General features: G+C 40.6%; 1 protein-coding gene across 3 annotated transcripts; it reads left to right on the top strand.

Annotated features, from left to right (window-relative positions):
- Nucleotides 1-2229: 2229 nt before the first annotated feature.
- Nucleotides 2230-14907, top strand: OTUD6B (OTU deubiquitinase 6B). 3 transcript variants are annotated; one of them, XR_005557966.1, is made up of 7 exons: nucleotides 2230-2401; nucleotides 5583-5737; nucleotides 7040-7132; nucleotides 9462-9774; nucleotides 11731-11792; nucleotides 13339-13458; nucleotides 14583-14907. XR_005557966.1 is itself a non-coding variant. In XM_039353953.1 (7 exons), exons 1-7 carry the CDS (start codon nucleotides 2266-2268, stop codon nucleotides 14665-14667), a joined length of 951 nt encoding a protein of 316 aa, XP_039209887.1. In that variant the 5' UTR covers nucleotides 2230-2265; the 3' UTR covers nucleotides 14668-14907. The 3 variants fall into 3 exon arrangements, 2 of the variants coding, with proteins under 2 accessions (XP_039209887.1, XP_039209888.1); XM_039353953.1 differs by having other exon boundaries at nucleotides 13352-13458; XM_039353954.1 differs by lacking the exon at nucleotides 2230-2401 and adding an exon at nucleotides 2436-2653 and having other exon boundaries at nucleotides 13352-13458.
- The last annotated feature ends 8152 nt before the right edge of the window (nucleotides 14908-23059 follow it).

A 23059-nucleotide genomic window follows, 5' to 3' on the forward strand; every position in this document is an offset into this window, starting at 1 on the left:
CCTTAAGCAATTCAGAACTGGGCTGTGGATGTGGTGGGCAAGCGCTTGCGTGTGCCTGCACATCCCCACTTATGCAAGCAGTAGGCGAGTGTGTGCAGATGTGCTCCATTTACTGAGTGGTGGCAGAACCATCTCCTCTCCCCCTCACCAGGAACCATCTGCACAGAATGATCCCCCCCCCCCGCCAGGCTGCAAAGTCAGAAAGGTTGGGGAACTCTGTGATAGATGATCATGAGCCGTGGTGGTGCAGTGGTTAGAATGCAGTACTGCAGGCTAAATTCTGCTGACTGCCAGCAGTTCAATCCTGACCGACTCAATTCAACTTTTATCCTTCTGAGGTCGGTAAAATGGGGACCCAGATTGTTGGGGGGGGGCAATATGCCGACTCTGTAAACTACTTAAAGAGGGCTGTAAAGTACTGTGAAGCGGTATATAAGTCTAAGTACTATTGCTATTGCTAAGTAGATAATCTTTATTATAGCTACTAACCAAGATAATTACACCAATATAACAGAATTGATAAAAAGGAGTAATAAAATACAAGCACTAGAAGGTTAGATAGTGAGAATTAAATCAATAAATTATAAAATGAATTTAAGTAGATGGACTAATTAAAATATGTGAAAAATATTATTATGTTCCATTGTTAAAAAAAGAAGGGAAAAATTGAAAAAGTCATGGTTGGAACTGAGATCATCACAAAGAGAGAAGTGGGAAGTTTAAAGAATAAGAGGATGTATAGGAGATGTAGGTCTTATGGTAATGTCCTATGGGTTCATGGACAAGAGAAATGAATTGTTCTGCTATGGCACCATGAAATAAGGAATAAAGTCTGGCACAGCAATTATACTGGACTGCTTTTCATAATCTCATTCTCTCCAATAGTCTAGGCTTCATGTCCCAGTTCTCAACAATGGCAACAAAAGTCACCTGATCATTATAACAATCACTTGATAAGCCAATGTTTTGGTAGTTATTGTAAAGATGCAATTGTATAAATCAGGATAAAAGTTTGTGTGTTTGAAGTATATTTGCTGACAGGGAGTAAAGCCTAAAGCACTTTTGCCCCAGGTTGTTAGTGCCCCATATCAGGACTATGTCATTGCATGCAGACAACAAAGCATAGGATAGCCAGGGTGTTATGACATGGCCCTGTTATAGTTTTTGGTAGCATTTCTATTATTTATTCCATATGGCATCTCTGTCATGGCTTTTTAATCCTTCTGCTATTCTTCCTAATTTATTTTTGGACTCATGTGAGAACATTCAGTCCTGAGGCTTAAATGTGTTCTCATGAGAAATGTGAACTGGATCTAACACTGCAAGCTTACTATAATCTAAAAATATTTCTGGGGCTGCTTCTATGTTCTTCCCCTTGAATGTGAACCCCTATGTAAATCAACCTAGTCACCCAACCCAACCCCTCTTATTAAAGCTTGGTAAACTCTTATTTCTACTGATTTTAGTATGTTTCTTACATTCAGTACTGTAACTCTACCACGTTTACATCTACCACAAGAATCAGTTTGAAGCTGGAGAGCAGAAGCTGCGGGAAACTACTTGAAGATGCAATATCTTAAATAGCCATACGGTGGCGCGCCGCCTTAGTCCGAGGGTTTTTTTTTTCTAGCCGCATACCCTCTTCTTTCCTTTTTCTTCATATAGATATATAAACTCCTATAATATTAGACTTTAGACTAGTGTTTATTTAACTTGTCAGTTTAAGACGGGTGGACTTAACTATCAGCATGCCGGCTGAGGAATTTGGGGAGTTGAAATCCACACGTTTTAAGTTGCTAATTTTGGAAAACATTGATTTAGACCTTCAAAGGTTAAAAAATAACCTCTCTAATGTTTCACTTCAAGTAATAACAAAGTTTGAGGGAGGACAAATGTTGGTTACCATCACAATTTATTTAGCCATAGCTCCTCAGCAAGGCAACCAGATTAATCTTTTGCAGAAAAATACGCCACCTTAAGACGATAGCCTCCATTAGTCAGTTTTGTGGACTTTTGGATTTCTTTGTAGATAATTTTCTTTTTTAATGTATTACGTCATCCCAAACTTGAGCTGAAGTTTATTCTCTACACTGCTAGCTCTATAAAGCCTCAGTCTAACTCCTCCCATTTTCTTATCTCTGTGGTTTCCTCCCTTTGCACTACGGCTGGGCTAGGACGATGCGTAGGGGCGTGTCTTCGCCCGGCCCCGCCCCTTCACCCGCACGTGGATAGCAGAGTCAGCCGGGCGGTGGTGCTGAATCCGCCATGGACGGGCGAGGGCGAGGCGGCTCAGCTGCGGTGGCTGAAGAGGAGGAGGAAGAGGAGGAAGAGGAGGAGGAGGAGGGCGGCGCGCTGGAGCAGCTGGCCAGACGGCAGCGGAAGGAGAAGCGGGGGCTGCAGGGTGAGGGTGGCGGTGGCGGCGGCGGCAGAAATCTGGGCAACGGGAGGATGATCGCAGAAATAGTCTTAAAGCTTGCAGGGAAAACCTGTATCCTGAAGCGGACTACTGCGCTATGTTGGCAAGACACGCTGACCCAGGGTTTGCTCCATCCAGTTTTATGACACTGATAGCCTGCTTTTTGCCAGGTCACGGCAGGGTAGCAACTTATAGATGTCCGTGGCTGGTTTCCAAAAACTAATAGGGTAAAATCAGGTTAGTATTTGGGATGAGAGTCCATAAGAAAACATCAGGGTTAGATGGGAACAGGTCCAGGAAGAAGGCAGGGACAAAGCACACAATGTTGCCAACATGATTACATGGGCATGTCAAAAACTGAGCTCAGCTTGAAGGAGACCTTATCTTGTTTGGTCCAGGAGCTCAAGTTGGTACATATAGCATTCCCTCTTCAATGTAGGAACAGGTAGGTAAGTTGGTCTGAGAGAACAAACAGCCCCGGCATCCTTTGAGCTTCCAGGGTTGAAAGGACAGACAGCCTGAGGTCTCTCCAGACCTGCTCGACCACATTAATCACAATACCGCTCTGGTTATAATCATAATGTACTGCAGTAGGCTATAAACTAACTGTATGGGTGGATGCATAGTATGGACAGTTCAGTTGTAATTGGCTTATTTGTGGTACGTTTGTCATGTAAGCAGAGGCACAGAGTTTTGTGTACCAAGGCTAAGGAGCTTTTGTGGGTTTTAGCCTCTTCATGAGATGCGTGGAGTGTTGTTATGAGTGAGAATGTGCAGGTGTATACTGTATATGAAGTCTCTGCATTGGGATTTGAGATGACTCACTGAGGAGCTTTACATCATCTCATAGCTTTTGACATAGTACTTGCAAAAACTAGAAGAAACTTCTGGATGCTTCTGCATATAGACATCTTGTACAGCACATCAATAGCAGCAGCAGCAGCAGCAGCTCCCAACTATTACAACTGTGAATTAAACCAGTAGTGTGTGGGCAAAGCCAAGTGACATGGCTGCTTCACTTTTATAAGCAAAAGTGATGTGTTGCTTTGCAAAAAGGTTCTTTGGAGAATGTTTACCCAGAGCATTTGTGAACATACAATGAGTGTACAATGTATGTGTTGTACATGTATGTGCACAAATCCACACAAAACCCAGGCTGAAAAGGAAATGGTATAGAAAGTCTCAAGGGAAGCCATGTGAAAAACAACAGAAGTGTATTGATTATAATACTAGCATCACCCTAACATGTAATACCTCTAGTACAGTGGTTCTCAACTTTTTAATGCTGCGACCCCCAACCGGTCGTAAGTCGAGGACTACTCAACTGGTCGTAAGTCGAGGACTACTCAACTGGTGCAGCACCGTTTGCAGAATGGGACTTTTGGCGGGCTCAGCAGGGCAGAGACAGCCTGGACAATTCCTATTGGCTTTTGAAAGCCAATAGAATTAGACTCTATTCAAGAGAGTCTATTCTATTGGCTTTCAAAAGCCAATAGAATAAAAGGGAGTAGCACAGCTAAGGAAAAGGGAGAAAAAAATGGCAGACTGCGTTGTTTGGCAACCCCCGTGAAATGGTTGTTCGACCCCAAATGGGGTCCCGACCCACAGGTTGAGAACCACTGCTGTAGTAGATAAATGTAAAAGGAACAGATGTCTTGATAAATCTGACATAAGGAAGGGCAATATTCAAAACCCAATGGAGCCTTTCAGATTTTCTGGATACAGATGAAAGTAGCTACATTTGGCTGTAGGACTCCAAATCAAAATTGCAGTGTGAAATGTAGGAAATATTTAGATGATGAAATATTACTAATTGCTTTAAATGTATTTTGTGTATTTTTAAAAATAGCATCCTAAATTAACTTGATGCTGTTAGAACTGCAATTACAGGCGTTTTCTTGAGCTACTGCACCAGTATGACAGGACTGGGATCATAGAAACTCACGTTATTGCATCCTCAATTATCGTGCATTATCCCATACAGCTTGCTTCCATGCATGGCAGGGGAGAGAATTATGACAGTGTTGCTGCTGCATGAATTTCATGTTGTTCACATAACATGAGAAGCTGTCCTAAGCTGCAGGCCTTGCACATTGCAGTACTTGGAGTAAAAGTGACACCTTTATTTTAGTTTTGATTAATCAGATCTTCTATATAATATTTTTTAAAAAAGTTTTTTGCACAACATGGTTTTGGAAATCCTTATGTTTATATGCATACCACTTTTTGCAGTTACCATGAGCCCAGTATTCTGCAATATTCAATAATATATAATTTGTATTTTATTCTGTGGATGTATGCCACTTAGAATCTATGAATTGGGAGGCCTGCATTGCTCAATAAATAAATAACCATTTCTGTTTACACATATATCTTATCATCTCAATTTTTAAAATCAGGAATTACAAAAACTAGCAATAATACAAATTACTGAAAAATGTAATATTTTATTTATAACAAGATGTTACTTCTAATAGCAGCCCCTTCAATTTTCTGTTGATTATGCACCATTAAGTCACATTAAGTCACAGCAACCACATAGACAGATTTCATTATCGAACTGACAGATAGCAGCCTGATCCTTCATGACTTCCAGTGTTGCTGGTATCTCTTTTCTTTCTTTCAACTTTAATAGCAAGTTTAGTAGCCAAAGCAACTGTTGTAGCCAAAATTACATTTTTGTCTTCACAGGGTAGGTGGAAAGAATCCAAATCAGATCTTATATGATGCACAACTACATGGACTTATAGTCCCACATGTCACATATTCACTAAAAAAAACCCCTATTTTCCATCAAAACACAGGCACCTCAAACTAATGAGCTGAATTGTATTCTGGCTACATAACTGCAAAGCTATATAATACAGTCTACTTTTAATCATGCATGTCAATTTCATTTGATTTTTGAAAATTAAGAGTTTTGGGTCAGCATGGATTAAATTCCATTTTATGTTTTGAATTGTGTTAGTAGGAAGTAATGTAGTAGTAAGACACAGATAATTTTTCATTGTTTGGGAAGGATATTTTCTGAAATTCAATTACCGCAATTTTATTTGATTTAATATTCATATGTAAGATATTTTTTTTTGTTAAACTCAGATCATGAATAATAACACGAATAACATAAGATGTTTTTCATTTGTCTCACCTGTTTTTGCATCTATAGCCAAAATCCAAGGAATGAAAAATACTGTTCCAAAGAATGATAAAAAGAGAAGAAAACAGCTTCTGGATGATGTTGCCAAGCTAGAATCTGAGTTGGAAGAGAAGCACAAAGAGGAACTAAAGAAGTTAAAGGAAACATTACCTGAACAGAATAAAGTATGTAGCATTTATTTTTGAGATACTATGAGTTTGTTATATTTTTAGTTACTAAAAAAGTCTTTTTAAAGTAAACATTGCTAAAGACTTTTTTTCATTCTGAAGATTGTTGTCTTTTGAACTTATTTGCAAGCACTCTTTTTTCTTATAAATAAAACCAATGAGTAATCGTTGAGAAATACAATTGGAGACCTTGCAATGATTTGTATAAAATTCATATGAGTTTGGGGGAATAAGGTATTTTTTGTGGAATAATTATCATACAGTTCTAGAGTTCCTAGACGGAACCTCAAGGTTAGATGGAAGCAGTTATTGTTAGTAAAAAAATTCTGTGTCTCTAACTGAAAGAGAATGAGAGAATTGTCCATCGCAAGAAGGCAGCATGAGATATGGAGAAAGGTGCACATAGTCTCAGGAAGAAGATCTGGCACAACCAGCCACTGCCTCACATAAGGCCAGGCTGGGTGCACTTTGTCAGTATTGGGAGGAAGGAAACTGTGAAGGACAGCTTAGATGGCAGAGCTTGTTGAGTCCAGAGCAATGGAGCCTTTGTCCTGTGGCACTGGGGTGGCTTGCTATGGCATGGGGTTTGAGGTGGCACTCAACAAGGGTGGCAGTGCTGGTGGTGCGGAGACTGAAGTATGAGAGCAGTGACATCCGGCTTAGACTATTGAAGGACATGGACCTCTATTTCAGCTTTAGCACCGCCTCAGCTGGGTGGGAGATAGGCAGTGGGAGAGTTGAAGAGGAGGCAGTCCCTTACCTTATTGAGCCTCAGGGCTGGTTGGGTCTCAAGGTAGGAATGGTTTGGATCAGGGTAGGTCTTTTACTAACAATCAGTGGGATTCAGTTAATGATGGTAACAGGGACTGCTGAGATTTCTGTTGCTAAGTGAAGCAATCATGTAACATATTTTATGATTGCATTGTTTAACAGCCAAAATTGAAATCCCAATTACTGTTGTAACCTATATTTATTAGCCTTGTGACTATAGTTTTTCTTCTGATTATAGTAGGAACTTGATGCTACATGTTAATCAGGTGCATAGAATTTCTGATAGATAGAATTCTCTGGTTGACTACTTGCCAGTAGAGAAAAGGTCTCTTAAGCTAACTGATAAGTGGAATTAGCATTATATCATGTAAATGAATGATTACAGAGAATGATGGCTGCAGTAGAAACTGTATAAAATATCACGAGGCAATGAAGGTTATGAAACTTTAAACATAGCTTCTGTTAAAACTGAAGGGCTGTAAGATATTCTTTTTTAAATATTTTAAGTAATTTTTATTTATTATTTAGGAATATTTGGCAAGTCTAAATATTGCAAAACTGGAGCTTGAGAGCAGAGAACAGAGCCAGCCTGCTAGAATATCAAAAGCACAGAAAAGGCGGGTAAGATTATTTCAAAATTAGTTCATTAGACCAGGGATGTCAAACTGCCAGCCCGTGGGCCAGATGTGTCACGATGAAACCGCGTCCACCCTATTGCCGACAGTGAGGAAAAAGTTCCGATACATCGCATGACGTTGCAAGTTTGACATGTCTGCATTAGACTGTGAGTAGATTTTACAATCAAGTGCATGGTGTGATCATCAATGTGGTACTGCTGGAAGATTCTAGAACATGATTCCAGGTCAATAGAAGTCTTAATCAGAATATTTTAGGCAGAAAAAGATCAAACATGCACCTACGCATATCCATCCATCAAGTGTTATGTTATGTGAGGATTTTCAAAAATACTTTTTTTCAGTTTGCAAGCCAAATTATTTCTCTTTTGGGAATAAGGGCTGCCTCCTTTCATATAATTCCATGCAGATTATTCTACAAGATACTGTAGAGACAAATATGCAATGGTTTCCCCAGAAACCAATGGTTTCACAATTAAAGAGAAAAATAGTATTCACAGAAATAATTAGGTAAAATTATGTGTGGGTTTGCCTGGATTTGTCCATCTGAAATTCAGATAGTCCTTGACTTACAGCCATTTGTTTAGCAATTGTTCAAAAGTTACAGTGGCACTGATGTACAACCAGTCCTCCCGCTTAATGACTATTGCAGCATCCCTATAGTTACATGAACAAAATCTGAGTGCTGGGCAACTGGCATGCATTTATGACAATTACAGTGTTCTGGGGTCATGTGAATGCCATTTGCAACCTTCCCAGTCAAGCAAAGTCAATGGGGCAAGATAGATTTGTTTAATGACCACATGATTCATTTAACTGCAGTGATTCACTTAATAATTATGGCCCAAACTCATAAAATGAAATGCAACTCATGTAACAGCCATTTTGTTCAGGAGTGGAAATTCTGGTCCCAGTTATAGTCATAAGTTGAGGACTATTTATAAAATAGATACTTTCCAATCTACGACTGCCATATTTAAGGGTTAGTGGTATGTGGCAAGGATCTACTTTTTCCTGTTACTTCTTCCCATTATGCTATCCCTTGTTTTGTTCCAGATGATTTCCCATGCCTCCAGAAGCTCTCTAGGGACTGTAGCTGTCTAGGGACTGTAGGATGAAAGAGAGATTACTTTGATTCCAAAAGCATATTTCTACTAAACGTGATTCTGGATCCTATCAAATGTTTCTGATTTTTTTTTTCATGAAGTAACAATAAGAGAACTCTTTACAAGCGGACTGCCAAAATCTGATAGTTTAACTTCTACACATTCTGCTTGTACTTTACTAGTGAAAATATTCTAGCTTGCAAATAAATGCCACTGATTAATAACAAAAGAGAACATTTATTATGAAACATGTTTAACATAACAAATTATATCATTAAAATCTCAGTGGATATTGTATTTTAAATGCTGTGAAATATTATTCTGAGATGAATAGTAAAGGACAGAAAATCACAAAGGATAAATCTTCAGGCAAGCTATTTTGTTCTTCAGTTCAGCAAGCTGGACTTGAAAGCATATGAATCTGTCTTTTCATTTGAAGGTTTCTTTTGAAAAGCAGATTTTGTGCAACTAAATACCCTGATAAAAGGTCTGTACAATATTGAGCATACAATGTTGTAACTTAGTATTTTGCTCATTTTATACAACTCTGTTAGCCAAACTGAATCCATATACCACTAAAATTCTTGTTGTCATGACCTTTAACTGGGGCAGAACAGTGCATCATAGGGCAACATTTTTGAACCAAGGTACCTTAGATCGACTAACTTTCAGAATATGTTCAAAATCTGGAACCCAAGACTCCTGAGGGAATGAAATTTGAAAAACCTATGGCTGTTTTAGTGTTGCTGCCTGCTGTTGCATTGCTGGGCTACTACTACAATCATGTAATCTTCATTCTCAACATTCCATGTCAGTTTCCAAGCTAGTCTCGCAGTCCCTCACTTTCTTCCCACCCAGCAGTACTCACTTTTCTTTTTGTGAAGGAAGGAAGGAAGGAAGGAAGGAAGGAAGGAAGGAAGGAAGGAAGGAAGGAAGGAAGGGTTTTCCTCGCTCCCTGTCATATTCCCATAAGAAAATTCAATGGGGAAGCCAGCAGGCAGTCAGAAGTTGCTTCTGCTTTTTGGCCTTCACTTAGTTATTTTGTTCCTCTGTTTAGGTAAGGAAATATCTCTGAAATGATGACCCAACAGGGTATGAATTTTCTAGTATAATATCATAAATATATGAGAAGGTTAAACCCTATAGGCTGTATTAAAATATGATTTGGGCTAATGTAAAATTGCACTGTTTTGTTGTGTTTAATCACAGGATAAAAAAGCAGTTCTGGAAAAGGAAAGAGAAGAAAGAATAGCAGAAGCTGAGATAGAAAATTTAACAGGTGCTAGGCACCTTGAAAGTCAGAAACTTGCAAATATTTTAGCCTTAAGGCAATTGGAAATTAAGCAAATCCCATCTGATGGTCATTGCTTGTATAGAGCTATTGAAGATCAGCTCAAAGAGCTACAGAACTTATGGACAGTTTCAACACTTAGAAGTCAGACTGCAGACTATATGAGAAGTCACATGGATGACTTTCTACCATTTCTGACAAACCCAAATACAGGAGATTTGTACAGCCAAGGTAAGTAAAAGTCTCCTAACTTTTTTTTTTTAAAAAGTAATTATAGAGAACATTAAGTATGCTTCAGACCCTGAGCTGTATTATATAAGCTGCACAACAGTGTTTTTCAAACTTGGCAATTTTAAGATGTGTGGACATCAACTTCCAGAATTCCCGAGCCAGGGTACAACCTATTATAAATATCCAGCTTAATATTCTGTCTTAATACGTTTATTGATATATATACCGTAAATGCCGGCGTATAAGACGACTTCCGCGAGCGCTGAAAACGGCGCCAAAGACGGGGGTCGTCTTATACGCCGAGTCGTCTTATACGCCGGAAATACTGGTAGTTTCCGGCGTATAAGACGACATTCTAGGAATGCGGCCCGGCTATAAAGACGGGGGTCATCTTATACGCCGGGTCGCCTTGTACGCCGGCATTTACGGTATATATATATATATATATATATATATATATATATATATATATAGGTTGCTAACAAAGAATAAAGAGAGAATGGTATAGCTATTTCGAGTTCCTTTAACTCTCTTCAGCCAAACTTACTCTTCTGAGATTCGAACCTGGGCTATCTGCATGTTAGGCAGATGTTATAACCTCTAAGCCACAGGCTCTCCTCACTTTGTCAGCTGTATCAGGAGAGAGACAGGGGGAGGAGATTTTTACCTTGAATGAACACCCTGTCAGCCCAAATATGGGAGAAAGAAATCTTCTTTCTTTTCTTTTCTTTTGCCTGTATCAGCTCAATCTAGAGCCATCCACAAGCAGCAGTCGCCAACTGCGACATCATTTTGCATTTTTAGGTTGCTAACAAAGAATAAAGAGAGAACGGTATAGCTATTTCGAGTTCCTTTAACTCTCTTCAGCCAAACTTACTCTTCTGAGATTCGAACCTGGGCTATCTGCATGTTAGGCAGATGTTATAACCTCTAAGCCACAGGCTCTCCTCACTTTGTCAGCTGTATCAGGAGAGAGACAGGGGGAGGAGATTTTTACCTTGAATGAACACCCTGTCAGCCCAAATATATATATATGCAGGAAGTTTTTCAGACAAATGTCTAATTGATTACACCTTGACATTTTTTTTTTAACTGCTATACTGCAGTTTTACTTTTTACAATCTCTTTTGCCTTGCAGCCCCCCAACTAGGGGCGTTAAGCAGGCTCAAGTCACAACTGCGAAACATTACAAATCCAAATTTCTTTTTCTGACAAAGAATTAAAGAATTAAATTGGGAGACTAAGATGGCCATTTCAAGCTCATTCTGCTCTCTTCAGTTAGCCACACCCTTTATGGGATTTGAACCTGGGCAGTTTACATACTAGGCAGTGATTTAACCACCAAGCCATAGGCTCTCCTCCCTCTTTGCCAGCTGAATTTAATTCTTTAATTTTTTGTCAGAAAAAGAAATTTGGATTTGTAATGTTTCGCAGTTGCGACTTGAGCCTGCATAATGCCCCTAGTTGGGGGGCTGCAAGGCAAAAGAGATTGTAAAAACTGCAGTATAGCAGTTAAAAAAAAATGTCAAGGTGTAATCAATTAGACATTTGTCTGAAAAACTTCCTGCATATACTCCCTTGACTCAGCTGGCAAAGAGGGAGGAGAGCCTGTGGCTTGGTGGTTAAATCACTGCCTAGTATGTAAACTGCCCAGGTTCGAATCCCATAAAGGGTGTGGCTAACTAAAGAGAGCAGAATGAGCTCGAAATGGCCATCTTAGTCTCCCAATTTAATTCTTTAATTCTTTGTCAGAAAAAGAAATTTGGATATATATATATATATATATATATATATATATATATATATATATATATATATATATATATATATATATATATATATATATATATATATATATAAATGCAAGCTTCCTTTAGCCATTCTTTTTTATCTTTAATTATTCCTTCTTTTCCCAATTTCTATGTTTTTAAAAGTGTGATGCTTTTTTTCATGCAGACGAATTTGAAAAATACTGTTCTGATATAGCAAACACTGCTTCATGGGGTGGACAGTTAGAAGTAAGTATGACATGCTGTAATTTCTTATAAAATGTTTATGGTATTATAGGAGAGATATTATAGAAAGCACTAATGAGTTGAATTTATATTTCTTCTCCAGGAAACTTGGAGATTAAGATCTATTAGATAAGCAGGCTGCTAAAATGATATGTCATGTTTAGATACTTATTTTTCGCTTGTTTGCCGAGATTCTTACTTGGCCTATAGAAATAATACAGGTAGTCTTCAGTTAAAGATGTAATTTGGATCAGAATTTACGTCATTAATCAATTCAGTTATAGAATGACTGCATTGCTTAGCAATGACAATCCCAGCACTTCCTATTGCCATGGTTGGATAGCGCCAATAACCAAGAAGAACATGCTTTTTCCCAAAGGACTGTAAAAAGCTCACAGCCCCCAAAATTTAAGAGATGGGCTTACTCATTCATTCTCTCTCAGTTTACATACAAGTGTGTCCATGCCAGTGTTCTAGCTCTCTGGCTAATTAAACTACATTCCGGCATTTTCAGGAACATGCTGACATTCAGAGACAGCCTCCTGCTATCTAGGCCATTAGATTACAAAAGCAGCCACTTGTTGCTTTTGTATGTGGGGTGTGTAGGAAAGTATGTGGGGTGCATAGGAAAAAGGGAGATTAGAAAAAGCAAGCAGATGGAGGAGACACCACAGTTTGAGACTAACAAATGTTACAGGCAGGCAAGAAGGCTAACAGCCAACTGTCTGGACCACAAGGTAGGCTAAGCAGCATATCTGGTGGGATTCCTGCCTGGAGTTCGTCTTAGGAGCTCAGCTAGAGTGTTTAAAAGCAATACTGCTTATGAGCAGAGCTGGGAGTTTGGCCTGGAACTCACCAGCAACCAGAAAAGGAGCATCCACCCTGTGGCAGCACTGCATCCCAATCAGTGCAAGAACATTTGGAAGAAGGCAAAAGTTGTATACCATTTTACATACTTTGTTTAGACTGAATATTAAAGGACTGAGTATTAAAGTTGTACTTATGTGGCAACATCAGTTTGGAAGGTCTAGGAGGGTGGAGTTGACCCAGAACAATAGCCTGTTTTGGGGGAAGGTAAGTGTCACACTAAAGTACTATGTACAGATCTGCTGCTCTGGGAAAGCAAAGAGCCTTCAAACTGGGCAATTTTAAGATATGTGGACATCAACTTCCAGAATTCTCGGGCCAGCATGCAACTATCTATTATAAATATGCAACCTCAATTGCAGATCTTTGTGATCCCTTTCACCACCCAGAAGTTGATACTGAGGAGTTAAGGAGATCTCCTCAAACAGTGTGATAAAGATATAGGAAATTGCAGTTGAACAAACTGGGAAATTCAATGGGGTTGCCTAGTAGATGCATAAATGCCATAGAATAAATGCCACCAGAAACAGCTTAATCCAAAGATAAGTCTTTTATTTTAATTAGGAATGTTTAAATATCTGGAACTAGTAGAATTATGCATTGTGTATGCTTTTGTAGAAAAATCTTTTGTAAAGAATACTAAAGTGAAAAAGATAAGATTAAAATGTAAATTATGATGTAGTTTTGCTTTACAGCTAAGAGCTTTATCACATATCTTGCAAACACCAATTGAAGTAATTCAGATGGATTCCCCTCCTATTATTGTTGGTGAAGAATACAATAGGAAACCACTAATACTTGTGTGAGTAAATACTTTAAACTTGAACTTCAAAACAATTTTTGTTTGGTTGCTTTACACTTGAGTTACAATTAAGAAATGAACTGTAAATTATAAAACCACATAGCTCTAATTTGGCACCTTTTTCAGAGTTTAGAAACACATGCAGAGATTTAATATTGGCCTTCAAACTTGTAGGTTGCTTGCGATCACTGTGATCACCAATAACATGTTTTTGATAATATAAAGTAACAGAAATCAGTAGGTTGCTACCTGTTTTCTTAAAAAGAAAACAACCCAAGAATAAAATGTCTACTTTCTTACAAAAAATGAAGTTTAAGAAAAGAGAATAATGATTTAAGTCAGACATGTCAAACACAAGGCCTGGGGGTCGGATGCGGCCCGCAAAGTGGTTTCATGTGGCCCGTGAAGCATCCTGGAAAAAGTGAGGGAACGGCCCCTGCTGCCTTGGCCCTGGCACAAGCTGGCCGGGAGCCAATGTACAATTTTGTGGTGGCAATCTGTGCTGAAATGCATTCAGTCTTAGCTCCACAAGGCCGTCTGGAAACAGTGAGGAACTAGCCCCTGCTGTGTTGGCCTCGCCCCCTGGGTGCATGCTGGGGAGGTGTCACCCTTTGTGAGGAATGAAAAAAAAATGGACCATGACTTGGCGCTTGCCCCTTCTGCCAGAGACCCTCAGATCTGTCCCACTCCTGCCCAGGCCCCCACAGGCACCCTTGATGCGAATGATGTAGAGGTGGCCATGCCTACCCAGTAGGCCATACCCATCCAGTAGGCTGCACTCACCATGGCCACACCCACCCGGCCCCCGAGGGCAACTGCAATGCTGATGCAGCCCTCAATGAAATTGAGTTTGATACCCCTGATTTAAGTAATGTCTTTCAGTTTGTGTACTAATAAATAACTTTCAATAACAAAACCTGAATTTTCACATTCTATTTATTAACTTACTCTTAAAGTGAACTTTTTAAATTTAAAATAAATTCATGAATTTATCTTAGAACATAGCTTTGAGCAGCCATGCAATCTTTTAAATAAATAACAGTGTTATAACTTATATCAAGTGTGAATGTGCTATTTTAATTTGGTGGAAGTCCTTGTATTTTTCACATATGTTTTTCTTCTAGGTATATGAGACATGCGTATGGATTAGGAGAACATTATAATTCTGTAAAAACTCTTTTGGAGAACACTGCAGAAAATGAAAGCTAATACACAGGTCATCAGAAGACATGAATGATGGCTACAATTTTACTAAGTGTCTCTATATAGGTCTTAAAATGAATTCTCAATTCTTTAATAAGGCATACAGGGTTATACAAACACACACATATATGGTATGTGTGTCTGTATATATGAGATCTGTTATCAGCACTATTCAGTTTAAATCATGTTTTTTAAAAAAAATTCTGACGTGTTTCTAATGTCTCTAATAATAAATTGTGGATTATATTTCCTTTTGTTTGCTTTACTTCTTTCATTTTAACAGGAAAGCCAGTGTACAGAATACATACATGCACAGACATGCAATATTGCATTGTAGTTCAGTTGTTATGTATACCCAGTGCTTTTTTTGTAAAAACAAAAGGTGCTGGAACTCACACGTCATAAAACCCGCCTTGCCTACCCTACAAGGTTCCATCCCAAAAAAGTGCCAGAACTCCGTTCTGGGTGTCCTATGACAAAAAAAGCCCTGTGGATACCAATCATGAAATAATTATAAAAGCAACTGACATGGACCGTCTGAAATTGCTGAGCTGTTATAATATTTTCCAAGGTAATTTGTTCTGCGTATTGAATCCCCTTTACTGAAATACTCGTATTGATTTTATTTTGGGTTGTGGCAGAAGAGTACCTGATTCTGAAATGCAGGAACCTTCATCTTTGATCATTAAAGTATAGGAAGCAGTCTTACCTTATTGATTCCCCTAGCTCAGTTTACAGTAATAGTAATCATTGTAAAGAGATACTTTGCCAACTCACCTTGGAATTGCCAGGAATCTTTCACAGGCAAAGCACATGCTTTTCCAATAAATTAGAGTATTCCTTTTCAAAGCAGATAATCCTTTCTTATGTAACATGCTTATAGAATAGCTGTAGAAAACTCATTGTGTTAATATCTATTTTAGATAGCTATTAAAAACTTTTGGTCCGGAAAACTATCCAGATTAAAATGAAGTAGTGCCTCCATGTGGATATTTTAATTATCCCATTGTTTTGAAAACAGGAAAGGTAGATTGTAATTTTGCTGCAGCATATATATCGCCCACAATGATATATTTCAAGAATATATTTCCCTTGTAAAAATATTCATATATACTATGAATATACTATGATCCTGCAGGCCATTTCATATATGAGGTAATAATGAGAATATATAAAACTGACTGCTCTTTAGAAGGCCAGATCCTGAAGTTGAAACTCAAGTACTTTGGCCACCTAATGAGAAGGAAGGACTCACTGGAGAAGAGCATAATGCTGGGAAAGATTGAGGGCAAGAGAAGAAGGGGGCGACAGAAAGAGATGGCTGGCTGGAGTCACTGAAGCAGTAGGCGTGAGCTTAAATGGACCTGAGAAGGTGGTAGAGGACAGGAAGGCCTGGAGGAACGTCCATGGGTCGCAATGGTTTGGATACGACTTTGCAACTAAGAACAACAATAAAACTTCAGTTAAATTATTTTAATCTTTCATTGGGATGTGGTGCTTTATACATCTTTTAAAACAAGGGTGTCAAACTTGGAACGTCACATGACATGTCGCGATGTATTGCGACTTTTTTTTCATTGCTGGCAATGGAGTGGGCCCAGTTTCGGCATGACACATCTGGCTTGCGGGTTGGCAGTTTAACACCCAATTTAAAATATTCTTATAATTAAATTTGTTCATAGTAAGTCTGACTTTCAGAATGAACACTCTTTTGTTCACTCATATTGTATCTAGTATGTGCTAATACCCGAGTAGATAGAATTTTATTTGTGAGAGTTTATACAGATACACTGTTAGTGTAAGGACCCACCCCACTTTGCATCTTAAGAAGACAGAACTCTTGGAATAATTCTTCCAACAGGAATCCTTTATTAAGAGAAAATGGTTGCAGGCATGCTAGACAGGACTTGGGGTCCAAGCTCTCCCATTCAAGGTTTTAAGGGGTTCCCCAGTAGTCCCACCCAATCAACCCCCCTTCCAGTGATAGTTTCAAGTATCACAATTCCACCCCGTTTCTTCTTTCTTCCGTCTGGATGGAGACTTCAGATAACTACATGAAAGGCAAATACTCTTCTTTGTTAATGCTAATGTTCTCTGGTGTTAACGCTTTGAGGTTACAATAGGTTACAATAAACACACATTCAGCATTCAGCTCTTTGAAGTCTACTGAAGGAAGTGAGGGCCATAAAGCCCCTTTGTTCTCCCCCTTCTCTCCCTCTTATGGCAGAATCCAAAGAAGGCAGAATTGGGAGTTTCTATATTTGATAATTAAAGATGAAATATGATTGGATTCTGACATCCGGCCCCTCTTAACAATAAGAGAGATCCACCTGAAAGAAAACACAAGTAAAAAATTTAGTTAGGCTTGTTAGGATACTCTGTGTGAAACTTCTTCAATAGCTTCGGGGCTCTGACGTGACGTTTATGGACCCACTCATTTTGTGAGGCAGGGAGGTGTTTCCAGGCAACTAGGTACTGAGTTGTTCCATGATATCTCCTAGAGTCAAGGATCTCTTTTATTTCGAAGTGTTGTTCCCCCTCCACCATGATTGGAGGTGGTGGGGGGGGGGATTTTTGGCCGTAGAGGTGACTGATGCTCTCTTTTCAGCAAGCTGCAATGAAAAATTGGGTGTATTTGCCTGAGGTTTTTGGGTAATTCTAATTCTACTGTTACTGGATTTATGATCCTTTTAATTGGAAAAGGTCCTATATATTTTGGTCCAAGTTTTTTACAGGGCTGTAGGGACTTTAGGTATTTTGTAGATAAGTACACCATTTCTCCTATAATGAATGGTGTAGGCTCAACCCTTTTTTTATCGGCTTGTGCTTTGTATGCCCGCCTAGCTTCATCTAGTGATTTTCTGACTATTGGCCAGGTGTTTTGTAGGTTTTCCATCCATTCTTTCAGTGAAGGGATCGTTGGTTCTTTTGGGGTTAACTCTGGCATAGGGTTGAAACTTTGGCCGTTGGCTATTTGAAAAGGAGTGTAGCCTGTGCTGGAGTGGACTGCATTATTGTAGGCAACTTCTGCAAAAGGAAGTAAGTCCGTCCAATCACTCTGTTGGAAATTTAAAAAACATCTCAAATATTGCTCAAGTACCGACTGGCACCGTTCCGCTTGACCATCTCCTTGAGGGTGGTGGCTAGATGTCAATCCCTGAGTGGTCCCTAAAAGGGATAAAAATTCCTTCCAAAATGCAGACGTAAATTGCACTCCCCTATCAGAGATGATGCGTTGGGGTGCCCCGTGCAATCTGTAAATGTGCTGGATGAAAAGTTTTGCTAAGGCCTTTGCAGTGGGAATTTTTTGGCAAGGGATAAAGTGCACCTGTTTGGAAAATAGGTCCGTGACTGTCCAGATAACAGTATTCCCATTGCTTTCAGGCAATTCCACTATAAAATCCATGGCTATTTCCCTCCAGGGGGCTGAGGGACTTGCCACTGGTTGTAACAGCCCTGGCGATTTCCCTTGCAACCTCTTTGCTGATGCACAGGTTGGGCAGCTGGCAACATAACTTTCTATGTCCTTTTTTATTGATGGCCACCAAAATTGCCGTTTAATTAAGTGTAAAGTTTTTACAAATCCAAAATGCCCTGCTGATTTTGTGTCATGGCAAAGTTGCATGAAAGTTAGTCTTTGAGTTGTTGGTATATATAACTTTTCCCCTACCCAAGGCAATCCGTCTCTCATTGTGCACACATGTTTGTTTTTCTGGAACCAATCATCTGTTTCCAAACTTTTTCTGAATTCAATCCCAGTTTGGCTGTCCAGTTGTGGTTTTATTTTGGCTTGGGTTCTTGTGGTTACTGGCGCTGCCAGTTGTGACTCTGCCATTATTGGTCTAGAGTCTGTGGTTCGTGCGCTGTTATATTGGGGCATGCGAGATAGTGCATCTGCCAGGAAGTTCTTTCTTCCTGGTAAATGTTTGAGCTTAAATTGGAATTGGTGAAAATGCTGGGACCAGCGGGCTTGTTTGGGATTGAGTTTCCTGGAAGTTTTCAGGGCTTCTAAATTTTTGTGATCAGTCCATACCTGGAAGGGGATTTTGTTGCCTTCCAGGAACTGTCGCCACGTGAGTAATGCCCAACGTATCCCATAAGCCTCCTTCTCCCATACGGGCCAGCGCTGTTCTGTTTCCGTGAGTTTCTTAGATGTATATGCACAGGGTTGCAATACTGCATCATCATTTTCTTGTAATAGCACAGCCCCCACTGCCACATCACTTGCATCTGCCTGTATTATGAAGGGTTTGTCCATGTCTGGGTGCCTTAGTACTGGTTCGGCAGAAAAAAGTCTCTTTAGTCTCTCAAACGCTGCTTGGCACTCCATTGTCCATGTTAGTGGCTGGCTAGGTTTTACTGAGGGTGTTCCCTTCGTTTTTAGTAAGTTAGCGAGGGGCAAGGCTATCTGTGCAAATGAGGGGATGAATTGGCGGTAAAAATTTGCAAAGCCCAGGAAACTTTGTAGTTGCTTTCTTGTGCGGGGTGGTGCCCATTCTAATACTGCTCTGACCTTCTCTGGGTCCATTTCAATGCCCTGTGGGGATATGCGATAGCCTAGGTAGTCTATCCTTTCCTGGTGGAATTCGCATTTTGAGAGTTTGGCATATAGGTGAGCGGCTCGCAGCTTCTTTAAAACCGCTCTGACAAGTTTGACGTGTTCTTCTTTTGTTTCGGTAAAGATAAGAATGTCGTCCAAGTAAACAAGGACCCCCTTAAACAGGTGTTCCCTTAGAACGTCATTGATTAGTTGCATAAAGACTGCAGGGCCCCCTTGTAATCCAAATGGCAAGACTTTGAATTGATAGCACCCCATGGGGCAGTTAAATGCAGTCTTCCATTCGTCCCCTTCCTTGATTCTCACTCGATAGTAAGCTTCCCTTAAGTCTAGTTTAGAAAAAATTTTCCCTTTCGATAGGTGTGACAGCATGTCTTTCATGAGGGGCAGCGGGTATAGGTTGCTTTCACTGATTGTATTCAGGGCCCTATAATCCACGCATAAACGTAAAGAGCCGTCCTTCTTCTCTCTAAAAAGGACCGGGGCAGCCACTTTAGGCTTGGCTGGCTCAATGAAACCTCTCTCCAGGTTTTTTTTTATAAATCTTTCCATTTCCTCCTTCTCCTTTGGGCTCATGGAGTATAATCTGGGCTTCGGGAGTTTTGCCCCAGGCTTGAATTCAATGGTACAGTCTGTGGGTCGGTGGGGGGGAAGCTCATTCGCCCTCTCCTCACTGAAGACTTCAGCAAGGTCCCTATATTCCTCTGGTATTTCTGTTAATCTTCTTTCCTCTCCTATGGATGCTTTTTCTATTCTTGATTCTGGTAGCCTCCCTTGGGGTTTTAAGTCCATAGGGTCCCCCTTCGGGAATTTGATTTCTGTCGTCCTCCAATTTACCCAGGGGTTCCATTTTTTCAACCATTCCATCCCTAGAATCATTGGGCATTCCATACCTGGGGTCACCACAAACGTTAAGTCCTCTTCATGGTTGCCCAGGGAGAGATGTATTGGCAAAGTGGCTAGGGTAGCTGGCACCCCCCCTGCTATGGATCCATCTAGCTGGCCAAATGAGATTGGTTGTTCCAGTCTCCTGGATGGGATGCCCAGATTCCCCACTAGTGTTGGGCTAATGAGGCAGCGGGTACAGCCAGAGTCTATTAAGGCTTTCACCTTCACAGCTTCGGGCATGGGGGGGATTAATATAGTCACTGTTTTGAAGATGGGTGTGATGCATCCACTTACCAGGGGTTCGCCCTCCGAGCTGTCATCTGAGGCATCCACCGGCCCTGTGGTGTAGGCTGGAGTCCTTTCCCCTTGGTGAGCAGAGGTGGGGGTTTCTGCAATTTCCATCATTCTCATGGCCGTTTCTTTTGGCTTAGCTGAATACTTTCCGGGTTTGTTGATTTGGGATCTGTCTGGGTTGTGCTGGGGGGCCTTTGAGCGGCATTCTACAGCTCGATGCCCTTCTCTTCCGCACTTGAAACATCTCATTTGCTTCTTGGCTGTATCCGATGATTTCACCGGTTGGTGTGTCAGCTCAGGCGGGGGGCGGCTCCATTGTTTTCCTCGGCGGTGCCTCTTCAATATGTCGATCTCTGCTTCCTCTGCCAAGACGTACCATTCCTCAAGTCGATGTGGGTCCCCTCGGGGCAGGCAAGCATCATATAGATCATAGTTTAGTCCGTCTTTGAAATGGCCAAGGAGGATGTCTTCTGGCCAATTCAGTTTGCTGGCAATGGCCCGGAATTCTTGTGTATACTCAGCCACTGGGCGTTTGCCCTGCCTCATCGTTGTTATTCTTTCACGGGCTTTGCGATCAGCCAGGGGGTCTTCAAATCGTCTTCTCAAAGAGGACATGAAACGGTTGAAGTTACTGAGTTCTGGGGCATTGGAGTCATGCAAGTTCACTACCCAATCCGCAGCTGGTCCATCCAGGGCAGATTGCACGATCCGGATGCGGGCTTTGTCGCTGGGAATATCCTGCCCATATTCCTCCATGTAGCTGAGGACTTGGGTTAGAAAAAACCCCAAGCGTGTTGGCTCCCCTTTGAATTTCACTTCCAACGGTGGACGTCTTGGAATGGATCGGTGCCTCTGTTGTGGGTGGTAGTGCCTTCCGTCCAGATTGCCATCTGTGGTCCGGTAGGGGGTGGGAGCTCCTGGATCAGTAGATGTCCCTGGGGTTGCAGGTTCCACGTCCCCCTCGGTGTCTCTCCCTTTGCGGCTCCAGGAACTGGGGCGGCCGTAGGGTTCAGTATTCTCCTCTCCTAGGGAGCTGAGAGTTCTCTTCATCAGGTCAATAGCTTTCTCTAGGATCCAGTCTGAGTACGGTGCCCAGCTTCCTCCCTCTTCACTTGCGTGCAGGGATTTCTCCATCTCCTGCTTCCATTCTGGTTGCTTGGTCCCCCGTCTCAGGGTCACCTTTCTTGATTCCTTTCCCCACTCACTTTTCTTTCCAACGCCCATCGACCAGCGAGGCTTGTGGTCCTGTGTCTCCACCACTTCTTCTCCTGAGGAATCTGGCCTCTCGGATCCCAACATCTGGCAAGGTTCCAACTGGGTCAGCGGCTCTCTTTCCAGGGAGTTTTCCCCCTCTCTTGCTCCATTGTCTGACATGGTAAATTTTTGCAAAATCCCCCGGCAAGGGTCTTCCTTCCAGGTGGATTAATTTTGCAAGTCCTGTCTAATGTAAGGACCCACCCCACTTTGCATCTTAAGAAGACAGAACTCTTGGAATAATTCTTCCAACAGGAATCCTTTATTAAGAGAAAATGGTTGCAGGCATGCTAGACAGGACTTGGGGTCCAAGCTCTCCCATTCAAGGTTTTAAGGGGTTCCCCAGTAGTCCCACCCAATCAACCCCCCTTCCAGTGATAGTTTCAAGTATCACAATTCCACCCCGTTTCTTCTTTCTTCCGTCTGGATGGAGACTTCAGATAACTACATGAAAGGCAAATACTCTTCTTTGTTAATGCTAATGTTCTCTGGATGCTAACGCTTTGAGGTTACAATAGGTTACAATAAACACACATTCAGCATTCAGCTCTTTGAAGTCTACTGAAGGAAGTGAGGGCCATAAAGCCCCTTTGTTCTCCCCCTTCTCTCCCTCTTATGGCAGAATCCAAAGAAGGCAGAATTGGGAGTTTCTATATTTGATAATTAAAGATGAAATATGATTGGATTCTGACAGTTAGATGATTAAAAAAAAAAGTTCAAGTGTTCTTCAGAACTGATCCATATTTAGAAACAGGCATATATTTTTTTGCTATGAGTATATTTATGGTAATTATTTCATTTCTTAAATGTTATATATCCTTTTCACATGAACGCTGTACTGTCCATTTGGGAATGGTCCCCTTGAAGCTATTTTCTCAGCTTACAATATGCTGTGGTTAGTGTTTGTGTGAATGTGTAATGCTGCAGTGAAGTATTTTGTAAAGGCCCAAAGTTAATTAACTTTAGCACCATAAAGTAGAAATTACAGAAAGCAAGGGATGATTAGATTTTTATTCAATCTTTATATTTGATCAAATCAAGGTGGCAAAGAACCTAATACCTCTGGACTTCCTATTTTCCTACAACAATCACCTTGTCAGGTGGGTCAGACAGAAGGAATGTGACTGCCCAAAGTCACCTAGCCAGCCATCATGTCTAAGAGAGACCTAAAAGTAATAGTTCTTTAAACACTGCACCAAACTGGGATGCTGAAATGACGCTGTTATTTCTGCAGCAATGTCTCCTTTAAGAACAGTTCATCCAAGATATAACAAGCAAAACTCTATTTGGCTTTCTTAATTAGCCAAGGTCACTCTTGAATTTATTTGCACCTGGATGCTAACGTAAATCAACTCTGTTATTCTCCATAGCTATGGTTTAGAAAATAATCGTATAAGCTTTAAC

The sequence above is a fragment of the Crotalus tigris genome, unplaced genomic scaffold, assembly GCF_016545835.1.
Source record: "Crotalus tigris isolate CLP2741 ecotype Arizona unplaced genomic scaffold, ASM1654583v1 scf7180000018541.849907, whole genome shotgun sequence".
Lineage (NCBI taxonomy): Eukaryota > Metazoa > Chordata > Lepidosauria > Squamata > Viperidae > Crotalus > Crotalus tigris.

What these genes read in the sequence shown, in the direction of transcription:
- OTUD6B (XM_039353953.1), top strand. Translation starts at nt 2,266, where the DNA reads ATGGACGGGCGAGGGCGAGGCGGCTCAGCTGCGGTGGCTGAAGAGGAG. An exon ending in CATTACCTGAACAGAATAAA is followed by an intron (nt 5,738 to 7,039) that starts GTATGTAGCATT and finishes TTTATTATTTAG; the next exon opens with GAATATTTGGCAAGTCTAAA. An exon ending in AGGAAACCACTAATACTTGT is followed by an intron (nt 13,459 to 14,582) that starts GTGAGTAAATAC and finishes TTTTTCTTCTAG; the next exon opens with GTATATGAGACATGCGTATG.